Source organism: Aquila chrysaetos, chromosome 2 (genome assembly GCF_900496995.4).
Source record: "Aquila chrysaetos chrysaetos chromosome 2, bAquChr1.4, whole genome shotgun sequence".
NCBI classification, from domain to species: Eukaryota; Metazoa; Chordata; class Aves; order Accipitriformes; family Accipitridae; genus Aquila; species Aquila chrysaetos.
The window spans coordinates 78,277,895-78,294,822 of record NC_044005.1 but is presented as its reverse complement, the minus strand read 5'-3'; the positions used below and the strand labels follow the sequence as shown (position 1 = coordinate 78,294,822).

The window sequence follows — 16,928 nt, the reverse complement described above, 5'->3', positions numbered from 1 at the left end:
CTATTCTGCAAGATAAATAGAGCACTCACAGAATACTGCAAAAAAGAAGAATAGGAAACACATAATTTATGTCCTTTAAAAATTATACCACGGGAAGTAATATACTTTAACAATGACTGGAAATAAGTTAGAAATTGTGCCTGGGACATATTAAATAACCAAGGCTGTTGAGATGTTTATACTGAGTATAGACAAGCAAGTTAAAGGATAAGCCTAGAGTATCCCTGAACATAAATTTATTTACTCAATTTAAAGAGAAACTAAATGCACAGGCTAAAACAGAAACTTGTGCAATATAATCAGCCATTATAAAATTATTAATCCATCACATTGTGTAATTTCTTTGTCATCATTTCAGAGAATATGGTCTTCATAAAGCTACATTTTTATCATATCAGGTTGGACCACTACTATTGTAATATTTGGCTTCATAGCACAGGCCATGCAATTCAGTCTAGGGAGTCCTATGTCAAACCACAGTTCTGTCTGAATTAATATGTATTTTTAGACATCCAAACTCTGTTTAAAAATGTAATGTGATGCTTACCTTCTTCCTTCCCTGATAATTTCTTCTAGTGCTTCATTATTCTTCTTGTCAAAAAATGTGCATCATATTCCTGTTTTAAGCCCTACCTTATGCAAAGATTTGATTTTTTTCAGAAAATACACTAAATATGACTGAATCTTCCCAGAAACATGCTAAGGGCATAAACAAATGTTTTGTACAATAAGTGGTGAATTGTAAAAATGACTTAATTCCATTCTGTCTTTTCATCCTTGAAGAAGGGTGTCCTATACTTAACGTAGCTTTACGCTAGTGCCTAATGATGTACGTGCTTAAACATAGATGAGGCAGAACTTAATGCTAGACACTTCCCCCACCAGATGCCTGAAGAGCCTAGGGTAATCGGTGTTCCTCATCTGTATACCTTGCTGAAAAGAGCAAGTCTCTGCAAAACACAGACTGGAGAGGAAAGGTGATAAAATCCTGAATTCCCTCTGCTTCTTTCCCTGACTTCTTTAATGCTAGCCAAAGGTCAGCCAGAGCAAGAACAGAGAAGGGGGAGAGGTCCGAGTTCTTGCCAAGGTAACCTTAATACCACATCTCTCTCCTCATTTGTAGGCTGCTGTTTCTAATCATTACTTCAACAGGCAACAGGAAGCCTCCTCATTTTCAAAGGAATAACTGTGCCTAACTTGAGGGCATGGTTTACTGTAGCACTGTATACTAGGTGTTGTAATACTATTACATTAATACCTGTAGCTCTCTGTGCGTTTAATCTAAGTATCTTTCCATCGAGGAATACAATATTGAGGTAGAAATTTTTTCATCCAAGTAACTTGCATAGATTATGTAATGTTTTCATCATCCCATCCATCCATTCATGCACCAGTATCCCTCAGACCAGTTAGCAGAGCTAAGATACGTATGCAGCTAATCATTAGATTACCAGCTGATAACTGATATCAGCTCCAGCTGATAACTTTTGAAAAACATTTTCAAAGACTAACTTTTGTTTTCAACAGAATTAATATAATTTTTCAGCTATTGATACTTTCTAATCCACATCTATAGCAACATATTAGATAGATAGCCACTTTCAGACACCTGGGGCAGCTTTCTGTCATCATTTTTCAAGTAAAACTGATTTCTATACAGTGCAATATAGTAACCTAAACATACAGAGGTGACGAAGCATGAGATGCTTCTGTTGTTGCAACATTTCCCCTTTCAAGTTTATACTATGCTGGTTATCCTATGGCCACATTTTTTGCAAACAACATGAAATATAGTTAAAAGATTATATCTCACTTCACTCTTTTTATTTTAAAGTTGATGCAAAACTTCAGTGTAGGTATGTGGAAAATGGCTACAATATATTAAGTATCTGATTCTTTTTTGCCATTCAACTCATTTTGAAATGAGTACCCTATATATATATATATATATATATATGGGTATCTTACCATCCATATGTTCCTAACACACTTAAAGAGGATCCTTGGAAAAGGAACAGGATAATATATGGAACTTCGCAATGTTTTCTGCATTCTTTTCAATTGTGTTTTGAATCCTTTTAATCTATGAAGTGAATTCAGAAATAGCCTTCCCGAAGTCTTAAATGTCATTTAGTGCCACCATGGGACAAAATTGTTATATTATTCAGCATTAAGTGCAGTATAACTCATTAGCTGAAAAAAACACTAACTGAGAAAACACTTTCATGGCTGTCTGAAAGGCAGAATGCAGATGTGACAGCTACAACTTTTTTTCTGTCAGAAATTACAGGTATGTCACTTTGTATGAGCTTTATATTAATTGCTCATCTCAGAAACTAAATCAGATAATCAAATAATAAAATCCCTGAGGTTTTTCATATTCGGTTTTCTTTGTTGAAGGGCACGAAAGCATTCAATATTTACCATATGTCACCCCCAATGTTATTTTCTCCATCAAAACAACTCTCCTGGCAATGTAGCAGCATGAAGAGGATATTTTCAGCATTAAATCCACTAACAGGATATAGAATAAGCATTTCACTGCCTACTCTGGCTACACAGAATAAAGGAGCACTCCGCAGTGAGTGTAGGTGTCTACTACAATGCACAGGGGAAGTTAAAAGTCTAACACAGGGATTCACAGCAGCCATGATATGGGGGTGGGATGTCCTGAGCTAGCCGGGAGAAGGTATTGTGGAGATGGGCAGGCTTTATGCCTCAGCTCTGCTGGGCCCTTTGCTTGGATTTGTTCTAGTCTCTGATGCTACACTTATCACTCACACGATTCATGAACAAGAACCTTCTTTAAGAGTTCACTGCCTACTCCAGGTCAGTCTTTTTCAAAAAACTCTAGCTAATTAAAGAGAAAAAGCGACTGTGAACATGATCATACCAGGTAGCACAATGATTAGAAGTCTCCTGAGGTATAAAGTACTCATGATAATCTCTGATTTAGCACTGAGATGTAAACGTGGGTCTCATTTCTTGTGTGAACAACACAGTAGATCAAAAAGGACCTCTGTCAATCTCCCTTACAGGAGATATTTCCTTTGTATTAATTATTTAAAATATTTATTCTGCCAAAGACACATTTAATTATTTCTAGCTGATGGTTGGTACATGCATATGAAAGAATGGTCCCAGTTCTTGGTCAATGAATGTTTTGCTCTCTTTGGTGTGAGGTGCAGTCCACGCTAGACTTCATTCTAGATCAAGCTCCACATATGAGATAAACAGAGGAACCCCCCAACTGATACAACCAGACAGAGCAGAATCCGGTGACAGAAGTGTGGATGTCTGAGAAATTTCACTATTGAAACTTAGATATAACCTGGGTCATCTCTTACCTTACACAGAATATATATGTGAAAAACTTAAAAAACAAAGCTAGTACTTACCTGCCAAGAAGTTGTTATTTTCTGCCATTTCTGCTCCCAGAAAACATTTGACGATGCATTCCACAAAAACATACTAAGCGTAAAGTTCCTATAAAACACTTTTTGCAGTAATAAAAGATTTTGGAACTTACCGGAACTGAAATTTCAGGATTATTTTTAAGTTTTCCAAGCACAGCAAAGCCATCAATGCTGATTTTCCCTTTTGGTTTTATGTTTAAGGATTCTATTTTAATACAGTCAATAAAAAGTGTGACACTGTTTGCTTCCACACTTATCATAAGTTTGTGCCATTGGGAGTCAAACAAGAAAGGCAAATGCAAAAATGATGCAGTTTGGAGACTTCCATCCACTCCTTTGTAAGAGAACTCAACACTTTTCATTTGACCGTTAAGATTCACTCCAACTTGTTCTTTTCCTGAAGAATCCTGAATCTGCCAAATAGTCCAGTATTTCTGAAGCGTCGCCCCAGTCATCCGAAAAGTAGTTAGAAAGGAATATTCATCAGGCAATCCATTGGAATATATGGCACTGTGTAGGATCAAAATACAGTACATTTGTTGTGTATTTGTTCTGAAAAGCTCCACATATCACCACAAAGTAATGAGAAACAGTTACTCAGTGGAACCATATTTCAACCATGCTTTTATCAGTGCTCTTCTGCATGCAGAGTCCCGAAACGGAATGTCCTTTTGAGTCATTAGTGTTGCTAATGGCAAAAGGAAACTGGTTCAGAAATGTGGGTTCTTCCAACATTGTACAATATTTATGATAACCCTTTCCAAGTGTAATGGTTGGAGCAACAACAAACTCCTACTTCACATTTAGAAAGTATATCCTACAATTACACTGTTTCCTACTATTGGACTTACAAAATCAGTCAACATAGTGTGACTTAATAATTAATTGACCAGGTACGTAGTCAATGCAGATCTGATTTGGTTTTGAAGACGTAAGAATGTCTTTTGCAGATGCATTTCCTTGTTCAGCCTGACAATAACCATTTTGTTAACATATTAGCTATCACTCCAGCAGAAATCATTCAACAAATCATTCATTGACACACACACGCTTAGTAAGAACCCACACTAGAAACGTATTTTGTCCTGCGACATTCAACCACAAGACTACAGGTAGCAGGGTACAGATTTGCCACATATAAAATGTTTCATTCTTTTGCAACTCCTATAACATGTGAGATTTGGAAACACAAACAAGTACTACTGGCTGTGTCACTGTGCAAAACAGTAATGTCATTTTTTATCTCAAATGTGTCAGTGAATCCAGTAGAATATTTAAGAAATACGCTGTTTCATATTCTATGGATCGTAAAATTGTAGTGTCATAATCCAGTTGACATCAATACATTACTTGCCATCTATCCACATTTAAGAATAAATTGTATTTGAATAAATTTCTTAAGTATGGAGACATGCAGAGCTATTTTGTCACCAGCATTCATTAGAATAACTTCTCGGACAAGTAGGCATTTTGAGCAAAGATTATTGTTGAGTGGCAGATCAGTCCTATCTCACAGCAGTTTAGCCAGCATTAGTGAACCTCAGGCTAAGGGAAAAAAACAAAACAAAACAAACCAAAAAGGAATAAATTAGTTCTTATCCAGTATGCTTGATGGCTACTGATTTAGTAAGAGAGTACTTCCAGCTAAAGTCTCCACAGTTTGTAGTTTGGTGTTGAAGTGTCCGGAGCTGTAGTGCAATCATATTCCAGCAGGTGACGGCACAGCCTCAGCAAGATTTCAGTAAGGAGCGGGGCAAGCCTGGCAGGAGCAGCAGCAGCAGTAGCTTCACCCTAATAAAATACCCGAACTGCTGGTGTTTCTCCTTTTTCCCCATGAGCCTTTACATACACCTGAAAGCTGGTGTATGAGGAAGGGGAATGTTTAGCTGGAAGATTATCTCGTTACACAAGGTGTGGAGATATGAAAAGGTGGAAAAGGGGGTTCCTTGCCAATATCTTTAAACCATCTGTGATTTGCTATGACTTATGTCTCTGATGACTGCAGATGCAGTAGTCTGTCACAGCTGGGTTTGTTTGATAGGATTTTGTCTCATTTCTTGTGTTCTCTCATTGTTTTGTTCCAGTTTGTATCTTGCCATCTCAAATGCAAATGTCAATGCGTGGGTATTGTACGTTTCCTCCTGTTCTAAGCACTTTCCGGTGTTTACTACTGTGCCCTATCCTTCCTTGTGTCAGGCTTCTAGCTTACGCAACATGTTTATATATTCTTTCCTACTCCAGGAAGATACTCCCTCTCCCTGTCCAGACAAACATTCACTCTTACTAAGCTCCTGACCCAGTTCAGCATGTCTTTTATGGCCCTGTGTGTCCTTCTTCCTCTATAATATCTCTTAAACAAGTATTTCAATCTCCTCTACTGCTAAAACCTTAGATCATCTGAGTCATTTATCTCTTCGGTTGCTGAATCCCACTGTTTGTTCTTGCACAAGATCTGGTGTTACTACTACCGTACTGAAGGTGGTATTGTTAGGCAATTTTTTAGCTGGCCTCCATGTGACATTCCGCTTTCTCTGTCAAGTTCAGTGACTCCAGGGGATCTGATACACCAAGCTCCGCAGCTGAAGGAAGCAATACTAATCCCAGATCTTCTGAGGAGAGGTTTTCATTCTTTCTCTGTACTGATAAGTTTTGCTGTCATGGCAATACTGGTTAAAATATCACACACGTTCTCACTCCACCTCAGCTGACATAGTTATACGGGCAAAAAAACCCGCCACCCGACTAACCAAAAAAACTAGTAAGTAAACATAGTTACACTTTTTGATTAGATTGTTTATACCAGATTGGCAAAAGGATTCCTTGCACCATATTTAGCTATAGAGTTAGTTCTTTACAAGCCATCATATGGGTCCTCCTTCTTTTTCAGAAGTTAAAATAGAAAAGAAATGTGTTAACTTTTCCAAGCAATATACAAAGAAGAAGAATTGTGTAAGAGCTTCTGACACTGGTAAGGGAAAACTAAATTAAAAGAAGTGTATAAAGAACAGTAAAGAGAAAAAGTCAGTGCACGAACATGGCTATTTACATTTTAAAAAACTTTTAATAACCAGTCAGAAGAACTGCTGTCTTTAGACTAAAGTAAAAAGTGACTCAACATAACGAAGCACAGCATGACCCACTGCCAGAAAGGTACTCTGCAGGGGACTGTTACTGTGCAAGATTTAGACCTAGAATTCTACAAGTAAAGCAGAGACAGATTCTATTCTCAGTTACTCCAATGGTAATGAAAAGCAATTCTATTGGCTTTAGTGGTTTCAGTGTATTTCAGTACACAGTTTTTCCCAAAGCCTGTAATTTTTCTTTTAATCTTTTTCATAAATACCTAAGACTCTTATTAATCCTGTAGCTTGAGTGCTTACCAGAAAGATTTCTTTGAGATTTCAAGGCTGAGTCCTACCAAGGCATCAATATAGCCAAGATAAGTCATCTGACTCGGTGGTGGATGCCCTGAGTAGTCCCACTCACTTCAGGATTCATCAAGAGCAGCAGAGTATGCTAAAAGGTTAACTATGTTCTAATTTGAATACTACAAAGTAACTGCTTATTTTATTAAACCTGTTTCATTAACAGTTAATGTCTTAAGTGAGCTCCATTGCCCACTGAGATAACTTACTCCTTGATAAATGAAGATTTTAGAAATGTTACTACAACCCACTAGAGGTGGCTGTAGAAATTCCCCTGGCCAACCTTATGATAACGCAGTATCATGTACCCAGGAGTGGGGGTTCTTTTGCTCCAGCTGGAGACACTTGTGTCTGCACCTCCTGAAGCCTCCTAGAATCTCAGCTGACCTGGCAGGCACTATCTGGCAGCCATCAAATAAGCAATAACAATAAAACCTAGCTAAGCATTTTTAAAAGCAACCATCCTAAGTCATTAGCCAGAAGTAATTTGTTAGGACTCATTACCCTCAGCTGGTCTCTATTCTTCAGAAATATCCAGTTCTGAGCTAATTATTTCTCCTCTGAGCTAATTAGCTTCTTAGGTGCATTTTGTCTTTTCCATTACAGTGTCATCATCAGTATCTATGTAAGATATCTTACTTGTAATGCAAAAGGAAAAGCACCTGAAGAACTTTGGTGGCTGGATGTAGAAAAGCCAGACTTTTGGGCATATGCATTTGAGGAGCATTACTTCACAGAGAAGCATTATTCCCACAGGAAAAAAACAGGAAATCAGCCTATGAAATTCTCTGGATATTCCAAGCTTGCTGCTAAAGCTTTATGAACTTCTTATTTTCATTTTATAATTTCTTATCATAATGTGTTTGTCATGTCGCCTGTTAAAGAGGTCTGCAGTACACCACTACCCCAAGTATAAACGCTGTTCAAGAGGCAGCTTCAATTTTTTTGTTGCTCTGCTTTCTACTGAGATGAGGATGCAGGCAAGGAGGTACCATTTCCAGATTCATAGGCTACCTTCATGCTGCTAAATTCAATATGCCCAGGACTCTTCTCTGATACTAAGTTCAGCTGGCATGAAAAAGTTTAAACCTGCTTACATCCAAAACATGATGACTCTATGCAAGCCACGTATAGGGAACAGTCCATGGCCTATGCTAGCTGCCAAGCTGTGTCCAGGAATTGTTTAAACAGTGCTAATTAGTCTGGACCCAAACCATGCCAAGGTCTTGTATGATATTTTAACAGTATAGATGATCAAATGTGAATGCCTTGGAATGTTCCCTGGCATTATTTTAATGTGGACACAGGGTCCTTGTGATGCGACAGCTGCATCTGTAAGTCAAAGGGTTAAGATTTCATCCAGTGCATAAAGATAGCGAGCTCTTTTCCCCACATGAAAATATATCATGAACATATTCCTTTGCGCTACTATAGGTTTTTTTAAAGTTTGCCATTAAAAATCAACACAATTATTATCCAAATTACCAGTATTAATTTTGTATTTACTAACTGGTGGACGCCTACAACAGGTACATAGATTAAAATGAAAAATGACAGGTTCAGCATGTCAGAGACAAGGGGTATGAGTCATGGCAATTTCATGGGTCCTTATTACACAAAGAACACTATATTGATTCTTCAGGGGATTTTATGATAGAAGAAGCAATGGCCAATGGGAATTCATTTGGATGATGGGAGAAGCTTAAGTCAAGACTTGTGTGCAATCATTTCTGTTCATTCTGGGGTGTACTTCTGGGCCTTGGCAAGCATGCTAAGCAGCAAAAAGACCAAGCTACAATTTAGTAGCGTTTTAAGGAAGCTATGTAAGCTTTTCAAGGCATAAGCTATTGCTACAGGAAAGACTGAATAAATACGCAGAGCCATGCCCATCTAATTGAGCTCTCATTTCCATGCCATAGCCACCGTCTACATTAGTATAACGATCATACGCTAGTCTAAAAAATTATTTTACAGTTCCTGATAAATACTGACGGAACAGCGACAGCACAGCCTCTGTGCCGATACTGTAATTGGCTTGCTTGCCATTTCTACGCGTGTGCCCACCTCCCCATCAGTTCCCCAAAAGCCTTGAAAGCCTTACGCCAGGGAACGGGCTTTCTTAGGGAGACCCCTCACTATTTCATAAGGCAAGAGAAGAATAGACTGTCCATGGCTGTCGGGTTATCAGGTACTAATATGGCTGCTCATTAACGAAGGTGTGAGAGGAGATCTCCGCAGCGGAGCAGGCGCAGAGCCCGCTGTTGCCTGACATGTTTATTGAGGGTCCCTCCCCAGTGCTCCTACAGCACTTGTGCCATCCTGCCTATGCCAGCCATCCAGCTCGGGAAGACAGTGCCGTGTACTTTTTCCAAAGTCCCTCTATTTTTGCCTCCCCCATCTCCGGCGAGGCAGGAGCTCACAGCGCCAGCGGCAGGTACCGGAGGATGATCCCTCGGTGCGCTTGCCCGGTGAAGGCTACGGCGGCCCACGCGGCGGGGCGGCGTTTCAGCACCGCGGGCACGGACAGCTCCGCGGCGCGGGGGCGGCGCGCCCTTCCCTTCCCTTCCCTTCCCTTCCCTTCCCTTCCCTTCCCTTCCCTTCCCTTCCCTTCCCTTCCCTTCCCTTCCCTTCCCTTCCCTTCCCTTCCCTTCCCTTCCCTTCCTTTTCCCCTTCCCTTCCCTTCCCTCTTCCCTTCCCTTCCCTCTTCCCTTCCTTTCCCCCTTCCCTTCCCCCTTCCCTTCCCTTCCCTCTTCCCTTCCCTTCCCTCTTCCCTTCCCTTCCCTTCCCTTCCCTTCCCTTCCCTTCCCTTCCCTTCCTTTCCCTCCCCTCCCTGCAGCCACGGGATGCAGCTGCTGCCCACTGGTAACCCAGGAAATATTTACATTATTGTTAAATACTCCATGTGTGAATAAAGGATAGCGGGGGCTTGCTGGAGGGAAAGGCAGCAGGAGTTCAGGACTGCTGCAATGCCTGGGTCTGAGACAGCCAGAACTATGCCCATGCCATTAAAGATGCTCAGCCTTGCTTGAGGTGCTCTGCATAACTTGCTAATTCCTGAAAAGCTTCTCAGGCATTTCATCATCCCAGATTCATACCAGTAAAACCCACCTACCATGCCACATTATAAGGATTTTGTGGAGACTTCTGGTTTAAAAAAAAAAAAAAAAAAAAATTGGAAATGGCCTAAGGTGTGCCTCTCCTGTGCTGTTAGCCCCAGCTGCTTACTGCCAACTTCACTCCTTCCGAGTCAGCTTCCTGAGAGGGGCACACTGTAAAATAACTCTGGAGCAGAGCAGCAAGATCAGGCTCAGTGACAGAGGAGCGGAACGCTGATGCACTAGAGCACTCTCAGGACTCAAGCCTCAATCCATTCCCTGGGACAAGACATAGCTCAACTACAGGTGACTTTTTAGTCAGGGCCAAATTTCAGGTATACCATGAGGTAGCATTGCAGTGTAACAGCACGGTGTTGACTGGAAGTACCAGTGTCTTGAATGTTGTACATTCGTGATACTACAGCACCATACCCAGCCAGCAGCCCAGTGGCAGTAGTCAGCTCAGATGCCGTAGTGTATTAACGCAGCTGGTATAGGCTTGATCAGGGATAACTCGTGTATATTGAGCATATACCTCACTAGAGCCATCTATAGCAGTAAGTCTAAACTTTCTTAAAAATGAAAATATTACCACTTTGATAGCTCAGACTGTTTCTGAGCTAAGAACCAAGAGTTGAAAATCTGAGAATCTCCAACTTCTAGTGAAATGAAGATCCCATTTACTGTCTGTGGTTGGATTCACATTTATGCACTAGCAGCCTTGATTTGCCACTGGGATGGAAAGTAGTCGTGAGTCCAATGTAACCAACCAGTTACACTGTAAACTAGCTTAACCTGGTGGCTATGAAGGTAGAAGCCAGGGAGGACTGCACCAAGCAATGTTGTCAGTGATAGTCAGAGTATGACAGAAGCACTTTGCCCTCCATTTATTCCTAGCTGAGACAGTAGTCCAATTAAAGGTCTTTCCAGTTAATTGCTAAGTAAAGGCATTCTTAATTACATAAGGTGCTGGACCAGAATCCAGGCTTGCCAAAGTTTGGCAAAGACATGTCTACCCTACTGTACTGTCTCTATTCCTTCACTAACAGCAAGTCTGGCCTGTAAAGCACAAACACAATTAGATTCCTAAATCATGGCTCCTATTGCAACTTGCCTGTGACATGTTAAATAATAGTTTTCATCTTTTATAGATTACGTGACCATAAAGCAGCCAGGAACATGCATGTAACAGTTATCCAAAAAGCAAAAAAAACCCCCCTTACCGTACAATTAATCTTTTATCCTACCTTGTCTCTGCAATCCTTACATGATCAGAAAGATCCCTTTGTGTCAATGTTTTGAGAAAACTTTCCTCAGTCTCCTCATGTTATCTTTTCTTTGCCTCCCTATCTCTTTTCAAGTCATCAACAACTTTTAGCTTCACTTCCTAGAGGTGAATCCCTTTCTATCGGCAAATCTTGAGGCACCCTGAGCAATATCATTGGTAGAGGAAAGTGGAAGTCCTTGAAATTGCTGTTACAGAATCAGTCTGGTCTGGTGGTGGCATGAAAAAAAGTTGAACTCCTCTTTCCCCTTCCAAAAGCTGTGCAAATGAGGTGATCTAGCTGGGGAAAGGATCTCTTTCTTAAACGATAATATTGCAAAATATGTATATCTTAAAGTCAAACAACAAAAGGCATTACCTGGTTGGGATCCTGAAGTCTACATTGGGTCCCAATTTGTAAGCCACTTGGAGAGAAGTGGAGCCCACTACTCTCTGGATTATTCCTTGGGAAGCAGCTTTTTCTATTTGGAACTGAGAAATCAGGTCAAAGCCTACAAGAAAAAATATACATGTCCAGAATGTAACTTTCATCTTAGTTTAATTAGGGAACTGTGCAGTCACAGAGCTGAATATAACCTGATAAAGTTTCTGAACAGCCGCTTTTTCCTGAAAAAGTCAGGATGCTACTTGCCTGGTAAGTCATCTTGGCCAATCCTGATTGTTGGGCAGAGATCAGTTCTCTGACTGGCACCCAGAATGACTGGTAGTCCTGCAAAAAAGGGTGAATTTATTAACCACGTTCTGCACATTGCCTCAGATCACCTTAAAAAAATTAAGTGAAGACACAGTAAAAATATTATGAATTAACTATAGCTATAAATAGTAATAATAATTATATATATAATAATCACTTTAAACTGTACTCAGTGAAGTCAGAGATCTAAGAAAATAAGTATCTGCTTCTAGAGAGCTCCAAATGTAAAATTATAACTTGACTGATTATTTGATTTTTTTTTTCAAGCCTTTAAATGAGAGTATTATAATAATTCTTCTCTTTCAGAGCTATGGAGAAATAGTAGTAGCATAAGAAGGCCTGCTGTGTAAGGAGTTTTTGGTTTGGAACTTTGGTGGTTTAAGCAAACTTCAAAAAAAAAAAAAAAAGCCAGTTACCTAAATCAACAGTCTCCCTAGTCCCAAGGAAAATTAAATAAACCTCATGCCAACTAAAGAGACTGTTGAGAAACTGTTGGCATCTTTTCCATCCTCTCTGGTATTCCAGGTGTTCCCACCTTCCTCTGTGCCACATTTGATCAGAGAATGATCATTCATGAAATATAGGGTGAGGGCAAGAAGAACTTATAGACCTTTTTTGTTGACCCAAACAAGAATGTAGAAGAAATTTGTTTGAGGAAATCAAATGTAAAAAACTAATTTTTCAGAATATGATCTGTCAAAAAGCCTTGTAATGAGCATGAAAACCTACCAGATTCCCCTAATTTAAGGAAGGAAGAAGGAAAAAATAAACATTTATTTGAAGAGTTTAAGAGTCATGTACAAGTCCAGTATCAGGTCAATCTGGAAAATGTTAGTAGAGTCTGGATGGGGAAGAATGAAGCGTGCAAGTTGGAAGGAGATGCATTTCTAACCTACAGAGAGCCTCTTGTGTGCTGCAAAGGCTCAACCATAAATGTGGGTTTCCTTCTGACAACATAGACTTAAAGGGAACATTCAGGTTGACATATTACACCTTAGAAACGGCCTCATTCTATATTATTTGATGAGCCATATGGCTGACATCCAGCCATTTATATTTTATGCCCAGCAAATAAAGTAGAACCAGTTTGTTGCCACATGTAGCAGAATAATCTCTAACTGGAACCACTGAAAGACCGGGGGAGGTTTGTGTCCTGTATCTACCACCTATATGCAGATTTTAATCCTTACCTTGAAAATACATCTAATAGCAAGTCTAAAATAACACACACAGCTCTTGCTTTTTCCCCTTTTTCTCATATGCATACATACATACGTCCATACATACACATAGAAAGTTCTCCCTTTCTGTCGTGGCTAGCTAGAGAGGACTTTAATTTTGAATAAGCTCAGAATAATTCTTTTGACAGTCAAAATTACAGAAAGATGAAATGCAGATAAAGTCTGTCTCCTTACTTGATTGTTGCTGGATGGTGGCTGAGATGAAAGACCACAGAAAACTACACAGGTAAAAGAAAGCTGTAATTTTCCTGTAAACAGAAAGAAAACTCCAGTATGAATCTATAGTTTCTGACAGATTCTGTTATTGACTTTCTCCTCTGAGCCGTGCATATTAAATGTATAAAAGCCCGAGTTAAGGATTTACTAACAGATTTGACAAGACAATTTCTTTACATGAGAACTTTTTGTCTTTGCCTTATAATAAAACGTCAATAAAGCTCTTTCTATTACCATTTCCTTCGCATAATGCTGTCATAAAACCAAACAACAAAGGCGGCAGCTGGCAAGGACAGCTTTAACTGTTCTAATCTCTTATTTACAGATTTCCCTAAATCCCGCTTGTTCTCTTACCAGTTGCTTTTCATCTTCACTGCTGGCTTTCTTCACTTCTCTCATGTGAATACGTGGTGTATATAGTCACACTCCCTGCCTCCCTCTCATGAGTCCTGTAGCAGAGAGTGGCAATGGGTGCAGACGGCTCCTCCTGCCCCACGCAGGACCCAGCAGGGAGGGAGGTGCAGGCTGCTGGGGCCGTTTTAATCTTGCAAAGGGAAGGAGGTGGAGGCTGGACAGACATGTGTGTCCTGGCAGGCTCTGAGGGCGGATCTCTGGACCCAGTTGAATATAAAGAAGCCAAGAGAGCAAAGAAAAGGCTGCTGCTGCTTGCGCCAGCATCAGGGCAGGGAGATTAAGAAGATGTGAGTTCAGCGATGCCAGTCACTGAGTGGCGGGGTCTGCTGTTCAGCCAGGCAGGTGAAAGAAGAATGTGTACCAGGGGGGTTGAGGAAGCTGGTGGCCCTGACGCGGTGTGAAGACTCAAAGCTTTGGGCACAAGGGAACCCCAGTCCTATAAAGAGGGCATTTCCATTTCTCACTGATTTACTCATCAGGTGGCCTCAGGAGAAGCCTAGCTGGTCATGTCCCGGTTGGTTCTTCTGAATAAAACCAATTATGTAAAAGGGTTTTCATTGCTTAAACTCAAACCTTTTCAAGGAATACACATAGGCATTACTAAGCAGACTCCTATTCTTCTGTTGCCATTGATAAAGCACTCACTTTCCATAGACTATTAGACCTGTTTGGACACACAAAGAAATTTATTCATATTTGTTCATGTGGATGTAAAAAGAGAGAGAGAGACTAAAATCTGTGTGCATAGCAAGGAAAAGAGTTGAACAGCCAGAATGTCTCCAATAGTTACCACAGTCAAAATTCATGTATGTATGGAAAAGTATGCTAGGTTGTGCTAATACCTCACATTTGTAAGGTTTCATCTTCTCTGGATTCTTAATATTCTACAGTAGTTTAAATTTCCAGATTTTTTTTTTTAAGTGTGGGATATAGCAAATGCAATGATCTCTGCTGTCTGCTGAGAGTCTGAAGCAATAACTGAGTAATGAACTACCCCATTCATCCCAATTTGCTGTAACTCACATTCCCAGTATTGGTAATTCCAGTGTTAACGTTGTTCACACTTTTATGTCTATTGTTAGAAAGGGAGGGGCTGGATCATAGACATGAACAGTTTGCCGTGAATAATTTTTTTTGCCGTCACATTTTAATGCCTAAGCAAGCACATCTTGGGTGATACTACTTTTTCCCCCGTCAAGAGAAAGGTATGCTCAGGGAGCCTTGCCGTCCAGCATCACGGTAGTGAACATATGGTATCTGTGCCAGAACTGGCACATGAAACCACTGTCAATAAAGAAAATTAAAAATCAGAGAAATATTAATTTGATTTCACAATAAGTTTGCCCAAGTCACCACACAGCTGACTCACTCAGCCCCCGTGCAGGTATTACCGTTGTGTCATGCAGTGATATTTGTAGGGCACAAGAGGATTCTATAAGGAGCAGGAGGCAGAGCGGGACGTGGAAGTCACCTGAAGCTATAAAGAAGGGGAAGGGCATGGGAATGTGGCATGGGAAGGAACAAGTGAGTGCACCCAGGGCTTAGAAGGAGTACCAGAAGGTTTGTGAAGGAATGGAAAAGATCCAGGTGCCAAACCATCTCTTTTGTCATATATAAGTTGTGGCATTAAGTTTGCCTTTGAGACTGCTTAGTATTGCCAATTTATTTGGCGCAGCATTAAGGAAGAAAAAACCATCCCAGTAGTTAGATATGGAGCTAAGTGGTACTATCTTTGAGTAAATTAGCAAATATTTTTTCGTACATGACGTGAAGATGTCTGCCTTTGCTTGTGTCTGGGGTTGTTGACACACACATTATCCTCTCCAAAGAGGGGGAGCCTTGTTCTGAGAAATTCAGAGAACACATACTCTGTTTCTGAACAAACTGTAATCTATTTTCATTTGCATTTCATTGCAGCAATTCTCATGGGTGTAACTTCTTTTAAGCCTGGAGTATTTTCCCAATCCAAGGTCTTCAAAAGCCATGCTTACTGAAATAAAGCATGGGAGACACTGTGTAACTAAAGCTTGGAAAACCCGTTTACTATTCTATTTGTGGGAAAAGGAAAAATTCTTTAGCAGACACTAATAGGCTCTGGTTGTCCTGTGTGCATTTTGATGTCTTCAGCTTGAAACAAAACTCACAATCTATAATGAAATTCCTGATTAGATGTTCTACTAATAATTACCATATCATCTTCAAAGAGACGGACAAATATTAGCAGACAAACTGGTGGTAGCTGGTTTATTAGCCCATGATCTAGTCTATATTATTCCTATTTTATGCAAATGTAAACTGAGATATATGGAGTAGGTATCTTATATATCTTGCTGAGGGTCACAGAGACAGTCCCCATCCAACTAGCGCTCAGGTTTAGATGATCTGACTACTTTGATGTGTCTCTAGGTCACTTTGTATTTTTCTCTTTATATGAATTGGGCTAATACAGATTTTTTTCAGAAAATCCCAGTGCAGTGATTGCTGTTTAGCCACTTGCTCAGGGATTCCTCACCTAAGCACTAACTGCTCAACTGTTGAAAGTAGATTAATTAAACAACATAGAACAAGATTCTCCAAAAGATCTCTGTTCTTTAGCTAAGGTATGGTGACTTTGTTCAGATACTGTCTCCTGAAAACAAGCTATGTAGGAATGTCATCACCTTGCTAGCATTTTAAAGTGTGCTTACACATCTGACTTCACATTCCTCTCCTCACATATCTGATTCCATATTCCTGTTCTTCTGTGTAGCTTGGGTTGGAGAACATGTACTCGTACAGCTTTCTGGTGAGACTGCGGCTGGATTGGGAGGAAATAGCAAATAAATCAGGTGGACCCAGCTTCTCTTGCGGATATAAAGCTTGCTCTCTGTGATGAAGAAGGTTGCACTGAGATGGCTGTAGTTAGACTTTCAGAAGGCGCAGTCCAGTACAAACCGCAGAAACCAATGTTTGGCTCAGAAGGAGCCGTTAAATGTGGCAAAGAAGGTTCCTCAGTTCAGGCTTGGGCTGACAGCAACTTAGCATGGCTAAATTAAGCCATCTCCTGATGTTTATTGTTTGACTGGGCTCGAAGGAGCTCAACGTCACTGGCTTGTGCTTTTGAGCAGGATTTTTAGGAGGGACTAGGCAAGTTTGTTCTTCC

The 16,928-nt window shown here is 40.2% G+C and overlaps 1 protein-coding gene across 2 annotated transcripts in view; it reads right to left on the bottom strand.

Moving 5' to 3' along the window:
* COL9A1 (collagen type IX alpha 1 chain) overlaps window positions 1-14,010 on the bottom strand; it is a 70,591-nt gene extending 56,581 nt beyond the window's left edge. Inside the window, exons 1-5 of one of the 2 annotated variants that reach the window (XR_005933531.1) lie at window positions 13,727-14,010; window positions 13,331-13,404; window positions 11,853-11,930; window positions 11,580-11,712; window positions 3,530-3,926 (exon numbers count right to left, since the gene is read on the bottom strand). Coding sequence is in view for 1 of the 2 variants with exons in the window: in XM_030007473.2 (XP_029863333.1) it covers window positions 3,530-3,926; window positions 11,580-11,712; window positions 11,853-11,930; window positions 13,331-13,404; window positions 13,727-13,740 (696 nt within the window). In the remaining variant the exon portion in view is untranslated. The remainder of the gene's footprint in view (window positions 1-3,529; window positions 3,927-11,579; window positions 11,713-11,852; window positions 11,931-13,330; window positions 13,405-13,726) is intronic. The other variant, XM_030007473.2, reaches the window with a different exon arrangement.
* Between the last annotated feature and the right edge of the window lie 2,918 nt (window positions 14,011-16,928).